The following is a 20,548-nucleotide window of genomic DNA, read 5'->3' on the forward strand; positions in this document are numbered from 1 at the left end:
TTGAAAAGCTGAAAAGTTGGGTTTTCTTTCTCAATAGATTACCAAGTACAAAAATCTCTTTTTGCAAGAGGAAATGCTTGGCTTGTGAGTTGGTTTCAGTCCTTGCACCATATCTTATATATAGCATTTTTATATATGTGTGTGTCTGTATAAACATGTGTGTGTGTATATATGACACATATATATGTGCGTATATATTTTATATATGCATATATTTTGTCTGTGTATATTGTAGATACATACATTTTTATGTATGTGTATATATATGATGTAAGTGTGTATGTATGTTTATATGTATGATATATTTTTATATATATGTGGATCAGTTTGAAGTGTTGTGTGGGTAATGGAAAGGCATTTTGCTGCCTCAACTTCCCAACCGTGTCTAAACCAGAGCAGGAATAATCATTGTTAAAGGCACCCTGGTGCCCATCCACCACTGGGGAAGAGCCAGAACTGGGGAGAGCTGCTGTGCTAATTCTGCTCCTATGGAAAAACCACCAGTGGGATGGATGGGCTTTGGTTCTGCCGTGTTTTGTACTGGAGGAGGATGGTCATAGAATCACAGAATGGTTTGGGTTGGAAGGGACCTTAAAGATCGTCTAGTCCAACCCTCTTCCCCGGGCAGGGACACCTTCCACTAGCCCAGGTTGCCCAAAGCCCCGTCCAACCTGGCCTTGAACCCTTCCAGGGAGGGGGCAGCCACAGCTTCTCTGGGCAACCTGTGCCAGGGCCTCATCACCCTCACAGGGAAGAATTTCTTCCTTAGATCTCATCTAAATCTACCCTCTTCCAGTTTAAAACCGTGACCCCTTGTCCTATTCCCTGACCCCTTGTCCTATTCCCTCACCCCCTGATCAAGAGTCCCTCCTGAGCATCTTTGTGGCCTCCTCTGAACACTCTCCAAGAGGTCCTTCCATGGTCCTTCCATATTGCTTCCCCAGGAGGGCTGAAGACTTGAATCTGTTGCTCTAAAAGCCATCACTTTTAATTAAGAAATGAACTGAAACCTCTCTTTGGCTGCATCCGCCGCCCCTCCTAACATGAAGAGTATTGCAGGGAAACCAGCTTCAGCTGCAAATCTTTGTTTCCAAAAATCAAACAAAAAAACCATGATGCAAACCAGCCAGGTTTGCAGAAGTTCCCTACGTACCTACCCAAGCTTATGCAGGAGCTTTTTCATAATCTACCTCCCATGTTAAGGTGATGGAGGTGTTCACAGGCTCTTTGTTGTCCTGTGGATTTAATGAGGGATGTGTGTGTGAAAGGGGATCTGGTGCTACCCAGCGGGAGCCTTTCCCAGAGGTGGAGACCACCACTGCTGGAGTTTCCTGCTCTCCAAATATCAGTCTAGTGGGATTTAACCGTGTGCTGGGGAGGGGGGGGAAATAAGAGGTTTATTTGATCATATCAGGGCTCTATTGTCCTGAACGGTGCACAGAAGGAGAACCCATCTGCAATAGGGGATATCCCGAAATAACAAGGCAAATACAGTGTTTATGTAACGCTGGAGACTTGTATACTATTGCTTGTAAGTCATAAGCTCGCACAGAAAGCCTGCCAAGTGACGGTCATGCTTCTGAAGAAGGGAGGTTCAATAGCTGCTGCAAAAGCAGAGCAGAAAAGGGACTTTTTAAATCCACAGATCGGCAGAGGGAGAGCGTTTGGAGCAGCCAGTTCCTGGGATAAATGGGATAAATGGGCCATCAGGCAGAGTGGATGAAGCTGCCTCAATCTTCTTTGCACTTCCCCAAAATTCAGCCTTTTGCCTAAGTGGTAATTGTGTATGTGTGTATCTGTGCAATGGCAAGCCCAGAATTAAAATACACTTTGTATGCGTCTCAATTAAGACTTATTTTCTGCTACTTGAATTCTAGATGTGAATTTTGCGGTGGGAATAAAAATCTGCAATTGTAATTATGCTGGACAAGCTGGTCTGATGTGACTGCAGCAAGTCCCTGGCATGAATTGAAATCTGAGGATGTTTAAGGTTTAAAACACTTTATTGAGCAGCTCTTCACCTCTTCTCATAATGTTCCATCTTCGCAGAGGACTCTGCAGCTGTCTGGGTGATTTAAGATGCCTCTTGCATTTGCAGGATTGTCTGAACAGCTTTTCAAGGTGAACAGCAAGCTTTCTTTTTGGGTTTTGCTGTACAAAATGTCCTCAGCACCACCCATGCCGTGCCTCTGCCTCTTGGCACGGTTTTGGGAGGCAAATGCAAAACTAAGTTCTTCCTCCAAAAAAAAAAAAAATCACAGCCAGGTCCCCCAGCCCTCCCCAGCTCCCAGTAGCAGAGGTTTCAGTTCAGGCTGCTTGGGGAGGTGGAGGAAGGGGGAGTGGTGATTATTTTTGATGCCGGGAAGGAAGCGTGGTGCTTCCCTTTCCCGTGGGTGCTGCTGCTGGGGTTGGGCTCCTGGAGCTCCTGGTCCCCAACCCATGCTCCAGCTGATGCTGACGGCTCCAGCCTCCACATCTCCGCAGCCTTCACCTGGCAGGTTCCTTGCCCTGAAGGGGAGCATCAGTGGCAATGATTTGCTCTGACCCTAGCAAATTCATGCAGCTCATTTCCAGGGATCCCTCTGCACTCTCCTTTGCCCAAGATGACCGTGGTGGGAGGATGCTTTTTCATTGCACTGGGGACACCTAAATCCTGGTGGCTCTGGCGTTCCTCTCCCCCCGCCGTGCCATAAGCAGGAATCAGCCTAATTTAGGCTAATATGGGTAGATTTTCCCATCCCACTGAACAAGCCTGTTTCTTCTTCTATTTGCTTTGATTGAGATGCTGATGAACACTTGCAGGCTCGCACCATTTCTGCTTCTTTGCGTGACAGTGTTGCCGTAAGGCTGCTACACTTCGTGGCTGGCCATAGCAGCTCAGGGATGTGCAAGTAGCATTTAGCAACTCAGAGGAGCTTCTGGATCTACCAACACCTCCGCTGAGATTTGCAGCGTGGTTTTGGACCTGTAGTAACCTTTTGAATTCGAGGTCTGGGATCTCTAAAATGAGTTTGCAGCGCTCAGAGAGTTACCCAGTCTCTGATAAATACAAAACAGCCAGTCCTGCAACTGACAGTAGGAAATGGGGAAAGACTAAGCCGAAATAATAAGCCTTGTCGTAAAGCTGTAACCCCAGCAAATCAGTAACTCGTGAATTGGGACCCTGGTGAAGATTTATAAACCTTTGATCAGATTTAACCAGGCAGTTGGCATTCCCTGGCGTGCGAGGATTACTCCAAGCCCTGGGTCGCACCCGCTGCCTTGCAAAGCACCGAAGGTTTCTTGTCTTGTTAGTGTTAAACTCAACTCCGCAAGTCAGCTGCTAAACATTTGCCAAGCTCTTTTATATATAACTACCCCATGGGGCAGCCACAAACCTTTACCTTTTTGGCCATAGACAACATCTCACTGTTAATTCAAAGTGTTAATTACTCTCAGGCCAAAAGAGGATGCTGTGCATATTCGTGCCATGGCCTGAAAGGTTAATCTGCAGCACAAACCCAAATCCCGTTCTGTTAGTGATTCAAAATACCTTTTTTTTTTCCTCCCCCCAGACTTTCAGTGCCAATTTGTTCAGCTTTCAGTAGGGCAGAAGTTGGACTTCATTACCAAAGTCCATTGTAATGATTTCTCAGATTTTTTTGAGAGTAGCCAAGACTTGTGCAAGCTTGCATGCTTTTCTATATTTGGTTTTGTTTAATTTGATTGTACAAAGCTGTTGAAAAGTCTGGCTGAACATTTCCACTTTCTGACTGCATGATTATGCCATTATACCAGGAGTTCAAAGAAGAAAAGCTTCTGCTGGCTTTTCTCAGTAACCCTGAGATTGAGATCCTGTTTTCAGATGGGGACAGAAGAAAGTTCGTTTGTTACACTGTTTTCATCTTGATTAAGTTCCAACGTGGCTTGTGGGGATAGTCTTCATGATGTCTGTCCTGGAGTGTGTTCTTGGTACCTTCAGCCTGTCTGGTGGAGTGTCTGCTGGGGCTTCACCCCCGGACTCTGCTGGGTTTACCCTTGTGCTTTCTGGCTGGTGCCCAGCGATGCATGCGCATCGCTGCTGAAGGATGAAGGAGCTGTTGCAATAAACATCAGCTGGCAGTTTTAATTTGGGTTAAACTGATGTTTCACATTGGGAATCTGGGATCTGAGGAGTATCTGGAGCTGAAAACTGAATTATTTTATTACCGGTGCCTTAACCTGGAAAGTGCAGTGCTTTTAAGCTTCTTTTTTATTATGAAAATTAAAATAATCCTCATACAAAGTCCATAAACTCAAAACTTACTGGTCACTCTGTCATTTGCCATATCGAGCCCAGAAGTGTCCCTGTAACTTGTCCTGCAGCCTCTTCAGGTTCTCATGTGCTTGCCCAAATGACATCCTGCAGAAACATTTGGTTTTTCCTTTGAAGTGAGAGCTCTGACTGTTGCCATTGATGCTGACACACCCCCCGGTCAGTGTTTTTGGAGATGGAGGGTCTAGGCTAAGCAGACCTTTGCAAAATGCAGCTGCCAGCGCCTGGATCCTTCCCTCTCACTCACCTTCCCTTTCTCCTGTGTTGGTGGGACTTTGCACTGTTAATGCTGGTTGGTGGTTGTTGAACTGGAAGATGCTCCACAGGAATGGCAGGGGGATGCAGGGAGAGCAAGGCAGGTGTTAACGAAAAATATCCCAGGTGTTAGGTGAAGTGTTGCACAGTGGCTGTCTTTTGGAGTTATCGCAGTGCTCTGGTTCCCCAAATGCTTCCCAGCTGGGATGTGACCTTCAAAAACCCCATGGTTACGTGCCTGCTGGTGGGTTTCGCACTGTTGTTCCTTTGGGAAGTAACTTTTAGTTTCATTTGGGAATTTTCCAGTTTTGTTTGTAGAAACTGAAAGACCCGGAGAAGACATGTTGTTTCTATTTAATCCTTCTTGCAAACCTCCTTCTAGTTCTGCTTTCTGTGTGTGCCAGGGTGGCTGGACTCATCTTTGCATAGAGCATGTGGTGGGGATGGGGAAACCCAAGAATTGATAGTTAACCTAAAGAGCTGTGCAAAAATCCCTTCTCCGGGAAGGTGTTGGGTCGTTCATGACCCCCTTGGCTTCACGCTTGGCATTGCTGCTGAGCTGAGTGATCCACGGACATGTTGTGTCTCATCTTTATTCCTCTTGAGTTCTTTCCTACTTTTATCTCCAAGGTGGCTTCTAGATGCTATTGAGTACAAGCAATTATTTGTATCTGAAAAGGGCTGCCAGCGTTTTTGGATCGATAGTCACTTCTCCGTGAAAGGCATTTAAACTTCTGCTTTTGTCTTTTGAAGGCTAATTCTGGTCCAAGTTTTAACTGGTAAAACGGTTTCTCTCTTCAAGATGTCAAGAAAGACTGGTCGGATCACGCTCTGTGGTGGGAGAAGAAGAAAACTTGGCTCCTTAAAACGCACTGGACGTTGGATAAATACGGGATACAGGCTGATGCCAAGCTCCAGTTCACACCTCAGCATAAGCTGCTTCGCCTTCAGCTGCCCAACATGAAGTACGTCAAGGTGAAAGTCAACTTCTCGGACAGGGTCTTCAAGGCGGTTTCTGACATCTGCAAAACATTCAGTAAGTAGCGAGCGCTGAAAGCTGCCGGTGGGGAGGTTGTCGTTCGGTTTGGCTCCTGCCTCTCCTTCGGTGCACGTGCTCGTCTCATAAATTTACTAAACCACTGGTATTTTCCGGCTTCGAACACCCAACAGTCACTTGGGCATCAAACAGCCTGGATGTCTGCTCTTTATCCCTCGCAAATCTAGCCTTTTATGTGCAAATACTTAAATAATGGGACCAGTTGTACCAGAAATGTAAGAAGAAATACGTTTTCTGTGCTGACGTTTTCTGTGCTGAATTCTGTTTCATAGCAAGGCTGTTCTCGGGTTTGTCTTAGGCGAGGCGGTAGCAGCCCTGCTTTATGTTAAAGCTGCTGGTGTTGGGTTGTAATTTTTTTTCTGCAAATTTATGTGCTAGATGAAAAACAAACCCTGAAATAGGAAACCTGCCAACTCCGTGGGTTCTCTTCCAGTGGAAAATCATATTAGAGATTAAGTGATGATGCTTCACTGTAAAACTGTCTGGTGGAGGGAAGGAACTGAGTCTCCCTCTCTCCTCCCCAACTCCTTTTCACAATCCTTTCCCTTGTTGAGAAGAAGCCCCAGAAGAAAGGGTGGATCATTTCCTACCATGTACACAGGGCTTGTCCCAGGCTGCTGCTTTTGTGCATCACTTTTTTACCCATCTTCACTAATTTCTCATCCCAAAAGCTAGTGCTTTTTTCTCCCCCTCCCCGGAAAAAAAAACCCAGGAGATGGTAACTTCGCTCTGAGGAACTCAAATAAGTGCTCAGCGTGGGCTCCGTACCGGTGTCCTTCCCACTTGCTCCCCTCTGAAAGGAACCTGCAACCCGACCTCGGCCGTAGTAAATCTATTTCTGCTCTCAAAAAGCAGCTAGGGTTACTCTTGGCTGACCCAGTTATTTTGTGAGGCAGGAAGAGCTCAGCCGTACGTGCGGCGTTACAGCGTCGCCCCCGGCACATCTGTGGTTAGGTCGGTATATATAGCTGATTACGAATCTTTGCTATTTCTTGCCTGTTGTTTTTTTTTTTTTTTTAATATAAATATTGGGCAATTTCTCCTTAAAATAGAAAAGGCTTAGCCAGCATTATTTCCCAGTCGATTTTGCTTCCCCCCCCGTCTCCCATTGCCATTTTTAATGTCATGCTAGACAGAGAGGTCACAGGCATCCGCTTGGTTGCTGATGAATCTTTCTAGCAGTGAGTCACATCAGGAAATTCTGATACAGTTAATCACGTAACAAGAGATCTTTCACTGACACTGCCGAGCACTCAGAACCTTACATGGGCCTGAAGCAGCTATTTGTTCCAACTCCAGGGCTCTCAGTGTATTTATGAACAAACCAGCAGAATAATGCTAATATTTAAAGATGTGGAAGGGGGAAAAGCTGCTCAGATAGCTGCAGCCCAGCTGTGGTAGGAGCTTGCTGCAGCAGGCGAGGGGGGACACATCTGCCGAGGGTGGTTCTTCTGACTTTCCTTCCGTGGCATCCAACATGCTGGAATAAATGTTCCTGATTTGGGGCAAAGCAGGATTTTCTCTGGAAACTTCACTCTCCTTTTAGTGACTCTTACCAGCCTGAGCTGTTTGAGAACGGACGGAAACTACGTGGCTGAATACAGCGATTAAACCTTATTTAGCCTTTGTCTTTGTGTTTTCTGGGAGCCAGATGTTCAGCAGAGCTACGGGGAAGATGGCCACATCGGCTCGAGGGAAGAGGGGATGGGGATGCAGGGGGGAGGCGGTGCTGGAGCTAGAGGTGCTGGGAAGCTCTTCCCTGGACCACAGAGGTATTTGGGACACCTATGTTATACAAAGGTGTATAGTAATATATGTAATATACAGGTGTATATTATATAGGTGTCAAAATACTACTATTCTTATATATATATAAAACATAATATCTAATATAGCTTAACTTATATATGTTATATATAATATACAGGTATATGTTATATATATTAAAAATATGTGTCCAAATACCACTTTTTAAAAATATGTATATATAAAAATATATATAAATATGTAAAAATATAGGTGTCCAAATACCACTTTTTAAAAATATATATATAAAAATATATAAAAATATGTAAAAATATAGGTGTCCAAATACCTCTGTGGTCCAGGGAAGAGCTTCCCAGTGGCAAGACATAAATATAAGGTTTGGTGTTTGCCCCAAGGAGGTCTTGCTTCATATCTACATACAATCCAAAAGCTGCCTGGGGCAAACACCAAACCACTCCACACAAACCCCGCGCTGCCTGCCCGTTCTTCCTCTGCCTGTGACCTTGGTGCTGTGCCGTGGGTCAGGCACGTCCTCAAGCACCCGGTCCTGGAGCCGAGCACTGGCGATGGAGTCAGGAGCTAATCTCATCTGGGAGGTCATGTGCTTGCTGGGCAAGAGGGGCTGCTGCTTTCTGCCGTGCAAAATCATCCCGGGGGTGTCCTGCTGAATTTGCACAGAACGTTTCATTCCTGGAAGGCGCGGGAGATATCTGCCCACACCTCGGTGCCCGTCGCAGCTTGCCAAGAATTAGAGTGGCGGTAGGGTGGTGGGGTCATCCTGGCTTGAGGAGCTTACATTTTCCTTTTTCTCCAACACAGCGCTCTCTTGGGGGTCTTGCAGAGCATCCTATAACACTTTCCCAACCCACCTGTTCCCCTCTTCCCCGCCCCTCCCCAGGTTAGTGTTTATGCTGCCTCATTTTTCTCCTTTCCCTGCCCTCCGCAGCATCTCTGCGCAGGTTGGTTGCAGAGAGCACTTGTAACCCCTGTTAATCATGCTGATTGTCTCCCCAAGGAAAACTGAGTAGATATTTCAAGGTAGAAGGGGAAAGAAGTAGCCCCTGCTCAAACAGCACAGCTCTTGTCTCTGCAGATCCCTTTATTTCTAAAGTTGGGGTCCAGTGTGACCTGGACCGATGTCCAGCTGGCAGAACTGGGCTTGTGGGTTGCTCATATTTTAGCTATAACTCTTTGCTGTCTTTGCCCCCGGAGCATTTAATTACACACTTCAGTAATTTTAGCATATGGCATGATTAATGAGTAATTTAAGTAATTCCTCATGTTGCCGGGACTCTGGCTGGTTGCATTTATAAAATCCTCTATACGCAAGCAGGAACACACTTGGGTGAATTATTTAGGGTTGCGCTTTTTCTTATATTCCCTTTAACTTGTACCCAGAGGTGTCACCGCTGCAGCGTGTGGTTGTTTTTTAAAGAAAAGTCTCTGTTCTTGTGCAGAGTGAGGTTATTGCAAAGGGCAGCTCTCGCCGCCGGCCGGGCTGCAGCTCCCGGAGGTGACTGTGGGAAGATGCTGGAGCCACTGGCACATCCCTCGCTTTCTTGGAGGTCGTGCGAAGCTGGAAAAAAACACAATCTCATTCCCAGTCGCTGGATTGCAGCCCCTCAATTCCCACAGCAACCGGTCAGGAGGGTTAACGGCACAGATTGACCCTGCCTGCAGTAGGAGCAGGCAGGAGCAGGCAGGAGGAGAGGAGCGGGGCGGTGGATGGGATGGGCAGCCCTCACCCGAAGGGTGGCCTGGAAGCCTGCCCGGGAGCAGCTGCTGGCAGGCAGCTCCGGCCTGAAGGGCCAGCTTTGATCTGCAATTAAAAACCAGAGAAAGAGAAAGTAAAACTTCACTTTTTTTTTTTTTTTTTCTTGGAGCAGCATGGGTTTGTGCTGCCTGCCTGACCGGCAGCGGGGCACGGAGGTTGGGATGGGGTGCTGCCTGCGTGCCCCCCTCCTCCCATCGTCCCACTGGGGAGATATTTCCACCCAACGGACAGCCCATCAAATACACAAACGCAATTTGATGATTTGATGGGGTTGCAATCAACACTTTATTGGCATGGGTGGGAATATCCTCGTTGGAAAATGGGATTTGAGGAGATGGGAGATGTGGCTGCATTGTCAACCTCCTGCTAACCCATCATCCTATATAACAACAAGCAGAAAAATCCTCTTTTCCTCCACAATGGTTGCATTGCAAAGCTCCCGCTAACTCATCATCCGATGCGTGGAAAAATCCTCTTTTCCTGCACAATGACTTCATTTGATTCCAGGACAGCGGACGCCTTGCATCTGCTGATGGATGCCCTTAAGCTGCTTTCTTGCAGCATCCCGCGTCTCCTCCTGCTGCCTGTATTTTTTTTCCATGTGTCCTGGGACCAGTAAGGGATTCCAGGCAGGATCCACTGCTGCTGTGTGGGCACGTGGGAGAGGAAAAACAAACAGCGAGATGCAAGTGTGAAGGTTTTTTCCCATGCCTTGGCGTTTCCTGCCCCGGCGATGCTGCTTGTCATGGGGAAACAGCGAGTGTTGCAGAGCCGCAGGGCGAGGGGAGATGCTGTGATGGCATAAAAGCTTGCATCCTTCTCCTCTTCCTCTGGATGTGAAGATTTGGGAGCTACTCTGTCCTCCAGCCTGAGCAGAGGAGCAGGGATCATTCCAGTTGATGCTGGTGGGAGCTGGAAGCACCGGGAGGAGGACGTGGTGCCGGAGCTGGGAGGAGGCAGCTCTAGGAGGAAGCACTCCAAAATTCATGACTACTCCCTCCCTTACCCGCCCCAAGGCTGTGCAAGATGAAGAAATTCCCTTCAGGTCTTTTTTTTTTTTTTTTCCCCAGAGGCTGGTAGGGCATCACACCCAGCTCCTGCCTCATAATCCTCAAAAGAGCTTCATGTGAATTAATCACCTGTTTTGGAAAACAAAGTCTGCGGAGCATCCTGTGTTGAGCAGTGACAGTTTCCGTGCCCACATCCCGTGTCGCTCCGCTCCCCAGCTCCCCGGGAGCGAGGGATGCCGGCAAGTTGGGACCCCTCTTGCATAGGGTAAGGGTGGTCCCATCCCAGGGAGCTTGTGGGGCCGGAGAAGGAGGGATGAGCTGCAGAAAATCCTGTGAAGGTGATGGGCTGCTTCCCCTCACCTCTCCCTGCCCCGAAATAAGGAGGTGCCCGCGGCTGTGTGACGGGAAGGCGATAGCCAGTCTTCCTTGCTTCAGCCTCCAGCCACCCAACGCAACCTGAGACGAGGTGACGGTGGCATTTGGGAGCGGCGTGATGCAAGCCCAGCCCCAGCAAGGCGACACCATCCAGCAGTCTAGACGCTGAATATGACCCTACCTTTTTTTTTTTTTTTCCCTTTATAAATGGTCTCCACTCCAGTACAGAATGTCCTCTGACTTCTGAAGTATTTGTAATATTTCCACGCCCTCTGTTGCCAAAAAAACTTCTATAAAAAGCCGCTTTTTTTTTTTTTTTTTCCCAAAACTGAAACCCTTTGGTACTGCGAGATGCGCAGCGTTCCCGGGGCTCTGCCCGTGCCCGTTAGCACGCAGAGCCACAGCCCCGGCGCGGTGGCTTTCTAGGAGGCAAAGCTGTCTGGAATTACTCCTCACCGTTGCAAACTCCCACTGAAAACCTCTTTAAACTTTTTTTTTCTTCCTTCACACCCCTCTGGAAAACAAAGTAGCATTTTTCCCAAAATAGGGGGCCTGAAACAAAGTCCTGGTAGACGCATGTGAGCATCTTGGGTGGGGATTTGGGAGGCAACACCAGCATCTTGTGATACTGTGTCCAGATGCTCAGTAGCACCGTGAAGATGCTTGGAGACAGCGTTCGTGTACCGGCACGGAGACAGACCCGGTGAAATACCGAGGAAGGGTTTGCTGCCTTTTGCTGCCACGAGCAAAGAGGTTTGGCAGTAGCGCAGCTATTTCTAAATATGTCTAGGGGATGGGTGTGGAAGGAAATCTTACCATTTAGAGAGTCGGCCAAATTGCAATGTACTCAGCTTTTTAAATTGTGAGGCCCAAGTGTACCGCTGCCAACTTCTTCATTTTGCTATTTTCCTCTTTTATTGCTTGCCTATATTCAGCTGCAGCTGTTGCGTAGATCCAGATGAACACCAGAAACTGGTGTAAGGGAAATAACAAGATTTAATTGCAAAGCGACTGAAATGGAAAAAAATATTCCCCTTTCTTTCCCCTCCCCACCCCGGTCCCTGTTCTGCCTGTCGAGTAGCATCAGGTTGTATGTCACCATGTGAGTCAGTGAATTTTTTCATCCTTACTCTGCTGTTGACAGAGACCCTTTAAATAGACTTTCATCCTGAAGACATTAGGAGATGCTGGCAAAGCTGATGCTGCCGCCTTCCTTAAGATTATTCTGATTGCTCTTTATGGTCCGATGCAGAGGGTGTAAGTGGATTTTTTCTCTTGTTTGTGGCGCTTAATTTAATTGAGTTTAATTTGACTTTAGCTGCAGTTCAGATACTTCAGGGGCAAAGCTCAAAGTGCTGTCTGTGCTCTTGAGTGGCATCCGGATAGCTGGAGTCTGGGGATTTCGTCCCACTTGTGGAAAAAAACATCCAGACACTCAGTCTTTGTTAACTCTGTCTCTCCAACGGTGCTTTTTATCAGCCTTGCAATAACTCTTGGCTCCATCACCGCTGGCTGCCTACTCCTCCTCCTCCTCCTCCTGGGTCCCTCCTGGCCAACAGTGCCTGATTTCAGCTCTGGGTACCACTCACACAGACAGCATTTGCGAGCAGCAGTCGCGCCGCTGCAAAGCCCACTGACCACATTTTTCAGGTGGTTTTGCAGATGGCTACTGTGGTGGCAAGTCAGTAAGGCAACAGGCACTTGGGTTTTCCATGCTGAATTTGGGAAGGCTCTGGTAAAGCCCCTGCCAGGGTCAGCCGCAGTTTGGTCTGTACCTGTGACACTCGTTGGGCATCTCAGGAGGCTTTGCAGGATGTCCTGACATAGCTGCATGGCCCGGGGCAGCAAGTGGAGAATTTGGCTTTTGCCCAAGTAAATATTTAAGCACCCAGGCAGCTGAAGAACCCATAATAAAATGTTCTGAATGTAGGCGGGTGTAGAAACCTAGTAAACTGTGCTAAGGGGGTAAGGACCTGCTCCACCATCAGATACTGCCCAGCGTCCGGTACAACCACGGTCTTATCTCCAAGCCCTTCAAAGTTATATAAGTCTTTTTTTTTTTTTTGCCTTTGGTCTGTTTTGCAAAACTTTTATCTCGAGTGAATTTATGTTGAAGATAAGTTGGTTACTTTATTCTGTAAACTCAGGAATTCTGTAAATTCAGGAAGCACGATCCATAGAATTCACTCATTCCAAAGAAAAATAAGAAAAATACTTTTTTTTTTTTTTTTTTAAAGTCTGAAATGGGGTTTGAGGTCTCATTTTTCTTAAGAATCGTCATGGCGATATGCAAAGGCTGTAATTTTTATGAGTCATTGCTTCGAGACAGTGGTGATCCAGTGCAGAGATAGCCCACTTCAAAACACATTTCCTGATGGAGGATAACTGGATCAGGATTAAAGAGAGGATTTCCCCTAAACGCTGTCTGTGCTACAAGTAAAATTATGGAGTTTTTATGGTTCAAGAGCTAACCAGGCAAACCAGCCCTGTGGCCTTCTAAGGGAGCCAGAAATCGGGTGGAAAAGTGGATGCTGAGAGAGCTGCTTTGGAGCATTCATTTTCCTTATATATCAAAACTGAATATTGCAACTACTTTGATTTCCCATAATTTTAAATTTTGGGGAACTGGGTACATCCTCAGACCGATTCTAGTCCGTGATGCTGTGTTACATGTGTAGGGGATGCAAGAAAACCCCAAATCTGATTTCTCGTGGGAGTGAGAGCACCGGAATCATCACTGTGTGTCTCCTGACCCCTTGGTGTGCTGCTTGATGGGGTCTGGGGACCCTACATTTTGTATGGGGACAAAGCAGCAAAATCACCCCTTATTCCACGCCAAGACACGTGGATTTTGGTCCCATCTCTGACCGCGACTGCTTTCCCATCACAATACACCTTGGTGGTTAAAGATGCAGCAGCTGCAAGATTTACTTGGTGGATTCAGTGCAAAAGAGCATGAATGGTGAATTTTACACCCTGCAAGGCGGATATTTTTCTTTAAAGCCAGTTTTCTAGGGGCGGTCAGTGTGGTGTCCTATGAAAAAGGAGGATTTCATCCCAGCTCTGCTGTTCGTCTCAGGGTGTGAGATAAATGGGCACAGCTGGGCTGGGTGAGCTGTGCAGGGGCTGGACGAGAAATAAAGGATTACATGGGGAGGAAAAAGCCATGGATTTGTCTTCAGCGAGAGACAGCACAGGCACAAGTAGGCTCTTGCAGGCAGATGGAAAAAAAGATGCTGTAGGGAGTAAAATGGCTTCATCCGACAGTTAGAAAAAATTCTCTTGGAGGTTGAAAGCTGCCTTCCCAGTTGCGTTTTTTAAATGCCTCCCATGAAATGCTTGTATGTGTGCTCCTCTCACCAAAGGGCATTTCACTCACTTGATAAAATCACAGAATCACAGAATAGTTTGGGTTGGAAGGGACCTTCAAAGGTCACCTCATCCAAACCCCCTGCAGTGAGCAGGGACATCTTCAATGCGATCAGGTTGCTCAAAGCCCCATCCAACCTGACCGTGAATGTTCCCAGGGATGGGGCATCTACCACCTCTCTGGGAAACAAAGCCCCTAAATTTGATGAAGCCCTTCTGCTGGGACGTGGACATGGAGCTGCAGCATTGTTAGGGCTCAGCCACAGCTGCAGCTGGTCCAGCGTGGGCTGGAGGAGATGTCAGAATACAAACAGTTCCTGCTTAGATCCAGCTGAAAAATGGTTTTGGAGCAGATTTGGGGCAGTGCTCTCCCATCCGTTCGAAGCGCGCCGCGTATCGTCGCAGATGGTTTCTGCTAGCAGCTGCTACCAGCGACGCCGGGAAGCTTGATAAGAGGTTGGGTAGCTGGGTTTTCACATGCTTGCACAATAAATAAAAATAAAATGCTAAAAGGATCATTTACAGTAATTTCTAGTAGATGTTGCTGGTGCCATCTGTCTTGTGTGTACAGACAAGGAGTCTTTTTTAAAGCAAACACAGCCCCGACCAATGCATCAATTGAAGAGTCAACACATTAAGCCTTGTTCAGAAGGTCACTTCTCCTGGTCCACCCACATTTCACTGACCCTTTTTCCTTCAAAGTGACCTTTGGCAGGAGCAGCCTGGCTTCAGCTGGAAGATGTGGATGAAATAGTTAACAAGAGGGTTTCGAGTGGGAATGTGGGGCTGAAGTCAAACCCTGGGGAGATGTTTTACTCCAGGTGAACAACTCCAGCAGATGGGCTCCTCCAGGTGCAGTGGGACTTAGTAAAAATCCCAAACCTATACAAAGGACTTCAGTTTTTTTGCACCAGTTTGATACTCTGTGGATCTTACTCTTGCTCTTACGGTCAGGAAACAGGGGCTGGGGCTCTGGAGCTGTTCCTTGTCCCAGTTTCCAGTTAACTGGAGTCCTACCATCTGCAAGCCCTTACACCCTGGGATAGGCTCTGCTTTAGCTACAGTAACTAAACACCATGTTTGCCAAGCCTGCCTCTGTTCAAAACACTCTTGAAGTCTCTTTGTACACTTTTTAATCATAGGCAGCGGCAAACACTTTTTTCACCAGCAGTTTACTGAAAGATTGCAACATGCAAAGTTGCCTCTTGCTTTTTCTCTAATTCTGGGGTGGGAAATAAAACCAACATCGCTCTCTTGCTGCTTTTCTGCTCTCTGCATTTTAGCACGGTGGGCTTTATTTTTAATTTCCCCTGCAACTCTCAGTTGGCTTCAGTGGGTTTGTAAGGTCTTGGAGACGATGGTATGTCCAGCGGACCGCTGTTTGGGAGAAATTTGTGGCTTATCAGTGGGAAACGCGTGCAGCCGCAGGGGAGCAGGGATGCTCCAGCATTGCGAGGATGCCGCTGCCTTTGCCGTGCCCCGCAGCCCTGCGCCGTTTTGAAGCAGCTGCCGAAAACTTGCCCATATCCTTTGTAATCCGATGATAGCATCGTGAACAACTGAGGGACTATAAAAAGTTGCTTTGAAATCAGATGGTCAAGCTTTGGGCCGACTCCAACAGATCGCTTTCAGGAGCTGAGCTTGGCCCAGAGCCCTTCTCTTGGCCTCTCTGAATGGTTTCAGCTGAGAGGCTGTATCAGTTGCTAATGCACCATAAATAAACATCAGAGTATAAACCTTGCTAGCGAAATACCAGGGGAACTCCTCATTTTAGGCTGTGCTGCGTGTTGTCCCTTGCACATGACCCTGGTTGTCCCAGCAGATTTTTTCTTCATGAGGTAAGCTGGCGGTGATAAATGGGAATACGAATAGCTGTCTGGATTCATACACTGGGTATTTATTGCTAGAAATGGTCAAAAAGTTGTGTGGTGAAACTTAACTGTTGGGTAGTGGGTGCAGGGCTGGCGTTGAGCATGATAATGTATGTAGTAATAATAAATCAGTGTTAAATTAAAGCTTAAATATATAAAAATAAATCTATACATGTCTATATAAATATATATAAAAATATATAAATATATAAATAAAAAACCAATATGTAAATATATAAATAAAAACAAAGCTTAACTTAAAGCTGTTCCAGATGATGGTTTAGGATGGGAGACCCGCGATACTAAAGGTAGTTAAATCCAGAAGTGCCCAACCTCTGGATTTGGGAACGCCAGGGCTACAGGATCCATCGCTGGAGGTCACCTAAAATCAAATCCCCCCAATGTGACAGGCACGGCGGGGTTAGTGGTGGTACACAGGCAGTTAGTTAAAATAGCAGGGAGAAAAAAAAGTGGAAAGCATGGGTTGTTATTTAAAATAGCGTGGCAGGGAGTCTGTCATGATGTCCTTTCTGGGAGGGGACAGCCTGTGTGCCAGCCCCGTGATGCTCACCGTGTCTGCAGACAGAGAAGTGAAACTCTGGGATGTGACCTGACACCAGGGAAGCCGTGCTTTAATAAATTAAAAAAAAAAAAAAAAAAAAAAAAGTAATTTTTGGAATGTTCTGTTTGTAACAGCAGCCATCCCCTGACAAATGTGGAAAAGCACTTCTGGTTAATCGTCTCATGGTGATGGGGCGAGGGGGGAGCAGAGCTCGCCTCCAGCCTGATGTTTCCCCACTTATTTGCAGTAAGGAGAGATGCTGGCACGGGCAGGCGTGAGTCGGGGCAGACTCATCTGCCGTGGGAATGTGTCCTGCTCGGGTCACGTGCTGGGGACCAAATTCCAGGTTTAATTATAATCCCGCGCCTGGGAGTATAGAGCAAACTCCCACTGCTGCCAGCCCGGCAGTGAGATATGAACCCTGTAACCTGTCCTCGTTAGAATAATGACTTATTGTCTTGTTCAGCATTCCACTTGGTGGGAAAATACAGCCTGGCTGCAAGGCAGCCAGCTCCCTCTCTTCTGTCTCCCGGTCTCTCTTGCAGCTACAGCTGCAGGCTCCGATGTGGACAAGACTGGGGGCTGCTTTCCTTAGGGCATCCCGAAGGCAAAGCTTTGCACATCTCCGTGCAGCTGAGCATTTTTGGGTGATCTATACAAAAAAACCAGAGCTGGAAACAGCACAGAGGCTTGAACGTGGACAACCAGCTGCAGAGGAGAGCTCCGAAACTCTTCCTTGCAGGCTCAAGCATGACCCATAATCTCCTTTTTTCTAATCCAAGCTGTATTTTAGAGCTCTCCGATCTTTTTGCAGCCTTTCATCATTGCAACAGGATGGCTTCATGCCCAGGTGAATGTTTTTCCAGGTCAGTTCCCACATATCAACTGAGGACAGTTTAGAATAGATGGAGTTTTTTTTTCTCCCCTCTTGGTTTTTGCAGCACCGGCGAGGGGACTCCTGGCTCCCCTCTGGTCCCTCGGTGGTTTCAGTGGTACAACTGACCATGGGCTCCTCTTTCCCAGAAAGCTCCTTCTTGCTTGGAAGCAGCTGCAGCAGGCAGAAGCAAACCCAAAGTGCCACCTTAGTGGGAAATGGCCTTAAAATTATCTTTTTTATTAGCCCCCCCATACTCCCATGGCTTAAAACGCAAACAGGCTGGGATGCTCTTCACTTTAAATAACATGGGTTTAAATTATTGAGGCTGGTTCTGGGCAGGGAAATGGGAGAGGCTAGAGTTTTGCTGTGAAAAGGAGACACTTTGGCCAAGATCTCTTTAAAAAGTGAGTGCCTGAAATATAGGCTCTAAAATTTCTGGTCTGATAAGTAAATAAATGGCTCGACTCTTGGATTGCTCCTATGGAAGTGAGAGTACCTGGCCTGTTTACCTTGGTGCCTAAATAGGGGTTTACCTGATGATTTATATTTATATTTATATTTATATTTATATTTATATTTATATTTATATTTATATTTATATTTATATTTATATTTATATTTATATTTATATTTATATTTATATTTATATTTATTTAGATTTAGATTTAGATTTAGATTTAAGATAATGAGTGGGAATGGTACTAGGCTCTGTCTTGAGGTCTAGCAGTGCTTGTATTTGCATTGGAGTGGCTGTGCCTGGAAAATTCTGCATTTTATGCAAATGCCATGTTACCTCTCCAGCCAGGGACAGTGCTTGTTTCCAACAGTCTTGCAGGGAAAATGTTCTCGACTTGATTTTTAACCATCGCAAAACGGGAAAATCAGCCAAGGGAGATACTGCACGTTGCTGGATGTTGTTCCTAAAGGAAGGATATTCTTTTTTTCCCCTTTTTTTCCATCCTGCCTTTGTAAAAGTGTTCCATTTTCTCCCCAGACATCAGGCATCCAGAAGAGCTTTCCCTTTTGAGGAAACCCAGAGATCCATCAAAGAAAAAAAAGAAGAAGTTGGACGATCAATGTGAAGACGATGCCTTCGAGCTGGAGGGTCCGCTGATCACACCAGGGTCTGGTGAGCCGGGGCTTCCTTTGTGAGGATGGGCTTGCAGGGAAGGGGTCGGCAGGAGGCAAACAGATAATTAAATGGGCAGGTGGGGAGGAAATGACATAGCAATATCGGTTTGACCTAATTCCTTAAGGTCTGTGCAAGAAACGAACCCCAAATAAATTCCACAAATCATTCAGGGCTGCAGCACTTGGTCGCGGTCGCACAGATGCATGCCTGAAGCTGTCACGCGTGTAGGGGAGCAGAGCAACGCCAGGTTTTATAAAATAAACCAGAAGCCAAGTGTGACCACTTTAACACTCAGATTGTGTTACTGTTTTCTTACCCTATTAAGAAAATAGTTAAACGGAAAATCGTTCCTAATGTCAAATTCCAGGTGTGTTTTAGGCAGTACCACCGTTCTACTCCTTATTTATAGCCCAGCAAAATCAGTATTTTATTAATTGCATTAGAATTGCCTTATGTTAAGGGTGTATAGATCATAATGCTAAAAAACCCACCTTTTATTGCTGGGGGGTAGTTTGCCAGTCTAGCTTACAGAACCAGAGCAACATTGGTACAAGAATTGCTAATGGAGTAACATCTCTGATGGAGTAACGTCACTGATGGAGTAACATCTCTTGCCACAGGCAGCAAGTTGATGCAGGGAGGTGTTTGCAAGCAGAGGGGGTTTTCAGCTCTGCTCTGCAGCTGCTGGAGGTCTGAAGGCAAATGCCAGGAGCTTAAACCATAAAGTTGGTGAAGTGGGAGCACTTTAGCCCAAATGGGACTCGCGGAGAAAGCTGCAGCGATGCGTGCTGCCGGGCGGGCGAGACGTGTCTGGCTGCCAAAGCTCTTGGTTTTAAATCCAGCAGTGAGAGGGAAGCAGGGCAGTTTTAATTAAAAAAAATATTTTGGAATTCAGTAAACTTGTATTAATTGGTCTTAAATTAGCTGAAGTACAAGTGAAGGTCGTGGAGTGTGGGTAACGGCACTTGTGGCTCTGGGCTTGCAAGCAGGAAGGTTTTGGCCGTGCAGGGCACGGGTGAGGGCAACAATGATGCCCTGGAGCTGCCGTGCCGAAGTGATGTGCACCACAGGCTCCACAGCAAACCATCCGCACCTGTCTGTAGCAAGGGAAAAATAATCCTTCTTTTGTTCTGGTCTCATTCTTTCTTCTCTCAGTTACTTAAAAATACTTCTAGGCTAGTCCTCTCCCACTCCTGGCTCAGGGAGCTTTCCCTGCATCGGGCAAGGCTCCAGTCCATTTTCATTTTCATTTGGCATTTTCATCTTGAAAGTCCATAATTAGCCTTTCCAAAAGTCTGTGTTCACGGAGAGCATCTCTGTTAGATTAATATGCAATACTTGGCCTGCTTTGAGGGAAATGTACGCAGAAGATAGGTTTTTATTTTAATTATTTATTGGTCTTTCAGCAAGTCACTTTGAACTGTCTTGCTGATTTTGCTTTCCTTGTGAATGAAATTACTTTTGCTGCAGGTTTAATTACTGCAGCTACCTGCCATGTTTAGGTGCCATTAGTTAAAAGTTATGTTTTTAGTCTGAATAAACTGTTTCTAGCGTTGTTCCAACATCAGTTTGTGTGCTGAATGCTTTTGTAAAACGAGTAAATATTTTGGGATCTGCTTATTTCAGGGCACATGGATGTAACGGGCATGTTTTGTCACTGAGCACCCTGTACCTGGCAGTGAAACCATTTAAATCAGAGCTGTCAATACACCCACAGTAAATGTTGCCCAACACTTTCCATTAGAAGACCTGTATTCACTTGTTTATAAGTTAGCCAAACTTACAACTGTTCCAACTGGAACTTTCCATGGCATTGCCTGCCTTAGGCAAATTTTTTAAGGGAATCTTCTTCTGAGATATTTCAGACGTTTGGAGAAAGCGATGAGGAGAACATCCGAGGGGAAGCTTTGCTTCTCTGGAGCAAACACTTGAATGGAGGAATGTGGGGGGGATGCCCGTGGGAAAACCCGCCTGATTTGGGGCAAGAAGCGGGATTTCCTTTTGTTGGTCCGGTTAATGCTCAGCCCTGGCTCCCTGAGCCACATGAAGGTTGAGGCTGGCATGCTGCGAGAGTGAATGGGGAGGAGGCAAGAGCATCTTTTGGGATGTGGTTTATGGATGGTGATGGTGGTTTATTGATGGTTCTTGTTGAACTGCACTGCTGCCACATAACAACAGTCCATGGGGAGAGCACGTTTCTGCTGC

At 46.5% G+C, this 20,548-nt stretch overlaps 1 protein-coding gene across 5 annotated transcripts in view; it reads left to right on the forward strand.

Annotated features, from left to right (window-relative positions):
* The window catches only part of FERMT2 (FERM domain containing kindlin 2), a 51,828-nt gene that overhangs the window by 13,827 nt on the left and 17,453 nt on the right, over window positions 1-20,548 (forward strand). For all 5 annotated transcript variants that reach the window (XM_074821116.1, XM_074821117.1, XM_074821118.1 and 2 more), the window contains 2 exons: window positions 5,352-5,585; window positions 18,206-18,340. In XM_074821116.1, the coding sequence (XP_074677217.1) occupies window positions 5,352-5,585; window positions 18,206-18,340 (369 nt within the window). The remainder of the gene's footprint in view (window positions 1-5,351; window positions 5,586-18,205; window positions 18,341-20,548) is intronic.

Source organism: Strix aluco, chromosome 4 (assembly GCF_031877795.1).
Source record: "Strix aluco isolate bStrAlu1 chromosome 4, bStrAlu1.hap1, whole genome shotgun sequence".
Lineage (NCBI taxonomy): Eukaryota > Metazoa > Chordata > Aves > Strigiformes > Strigidae > Strix > Strix aluco.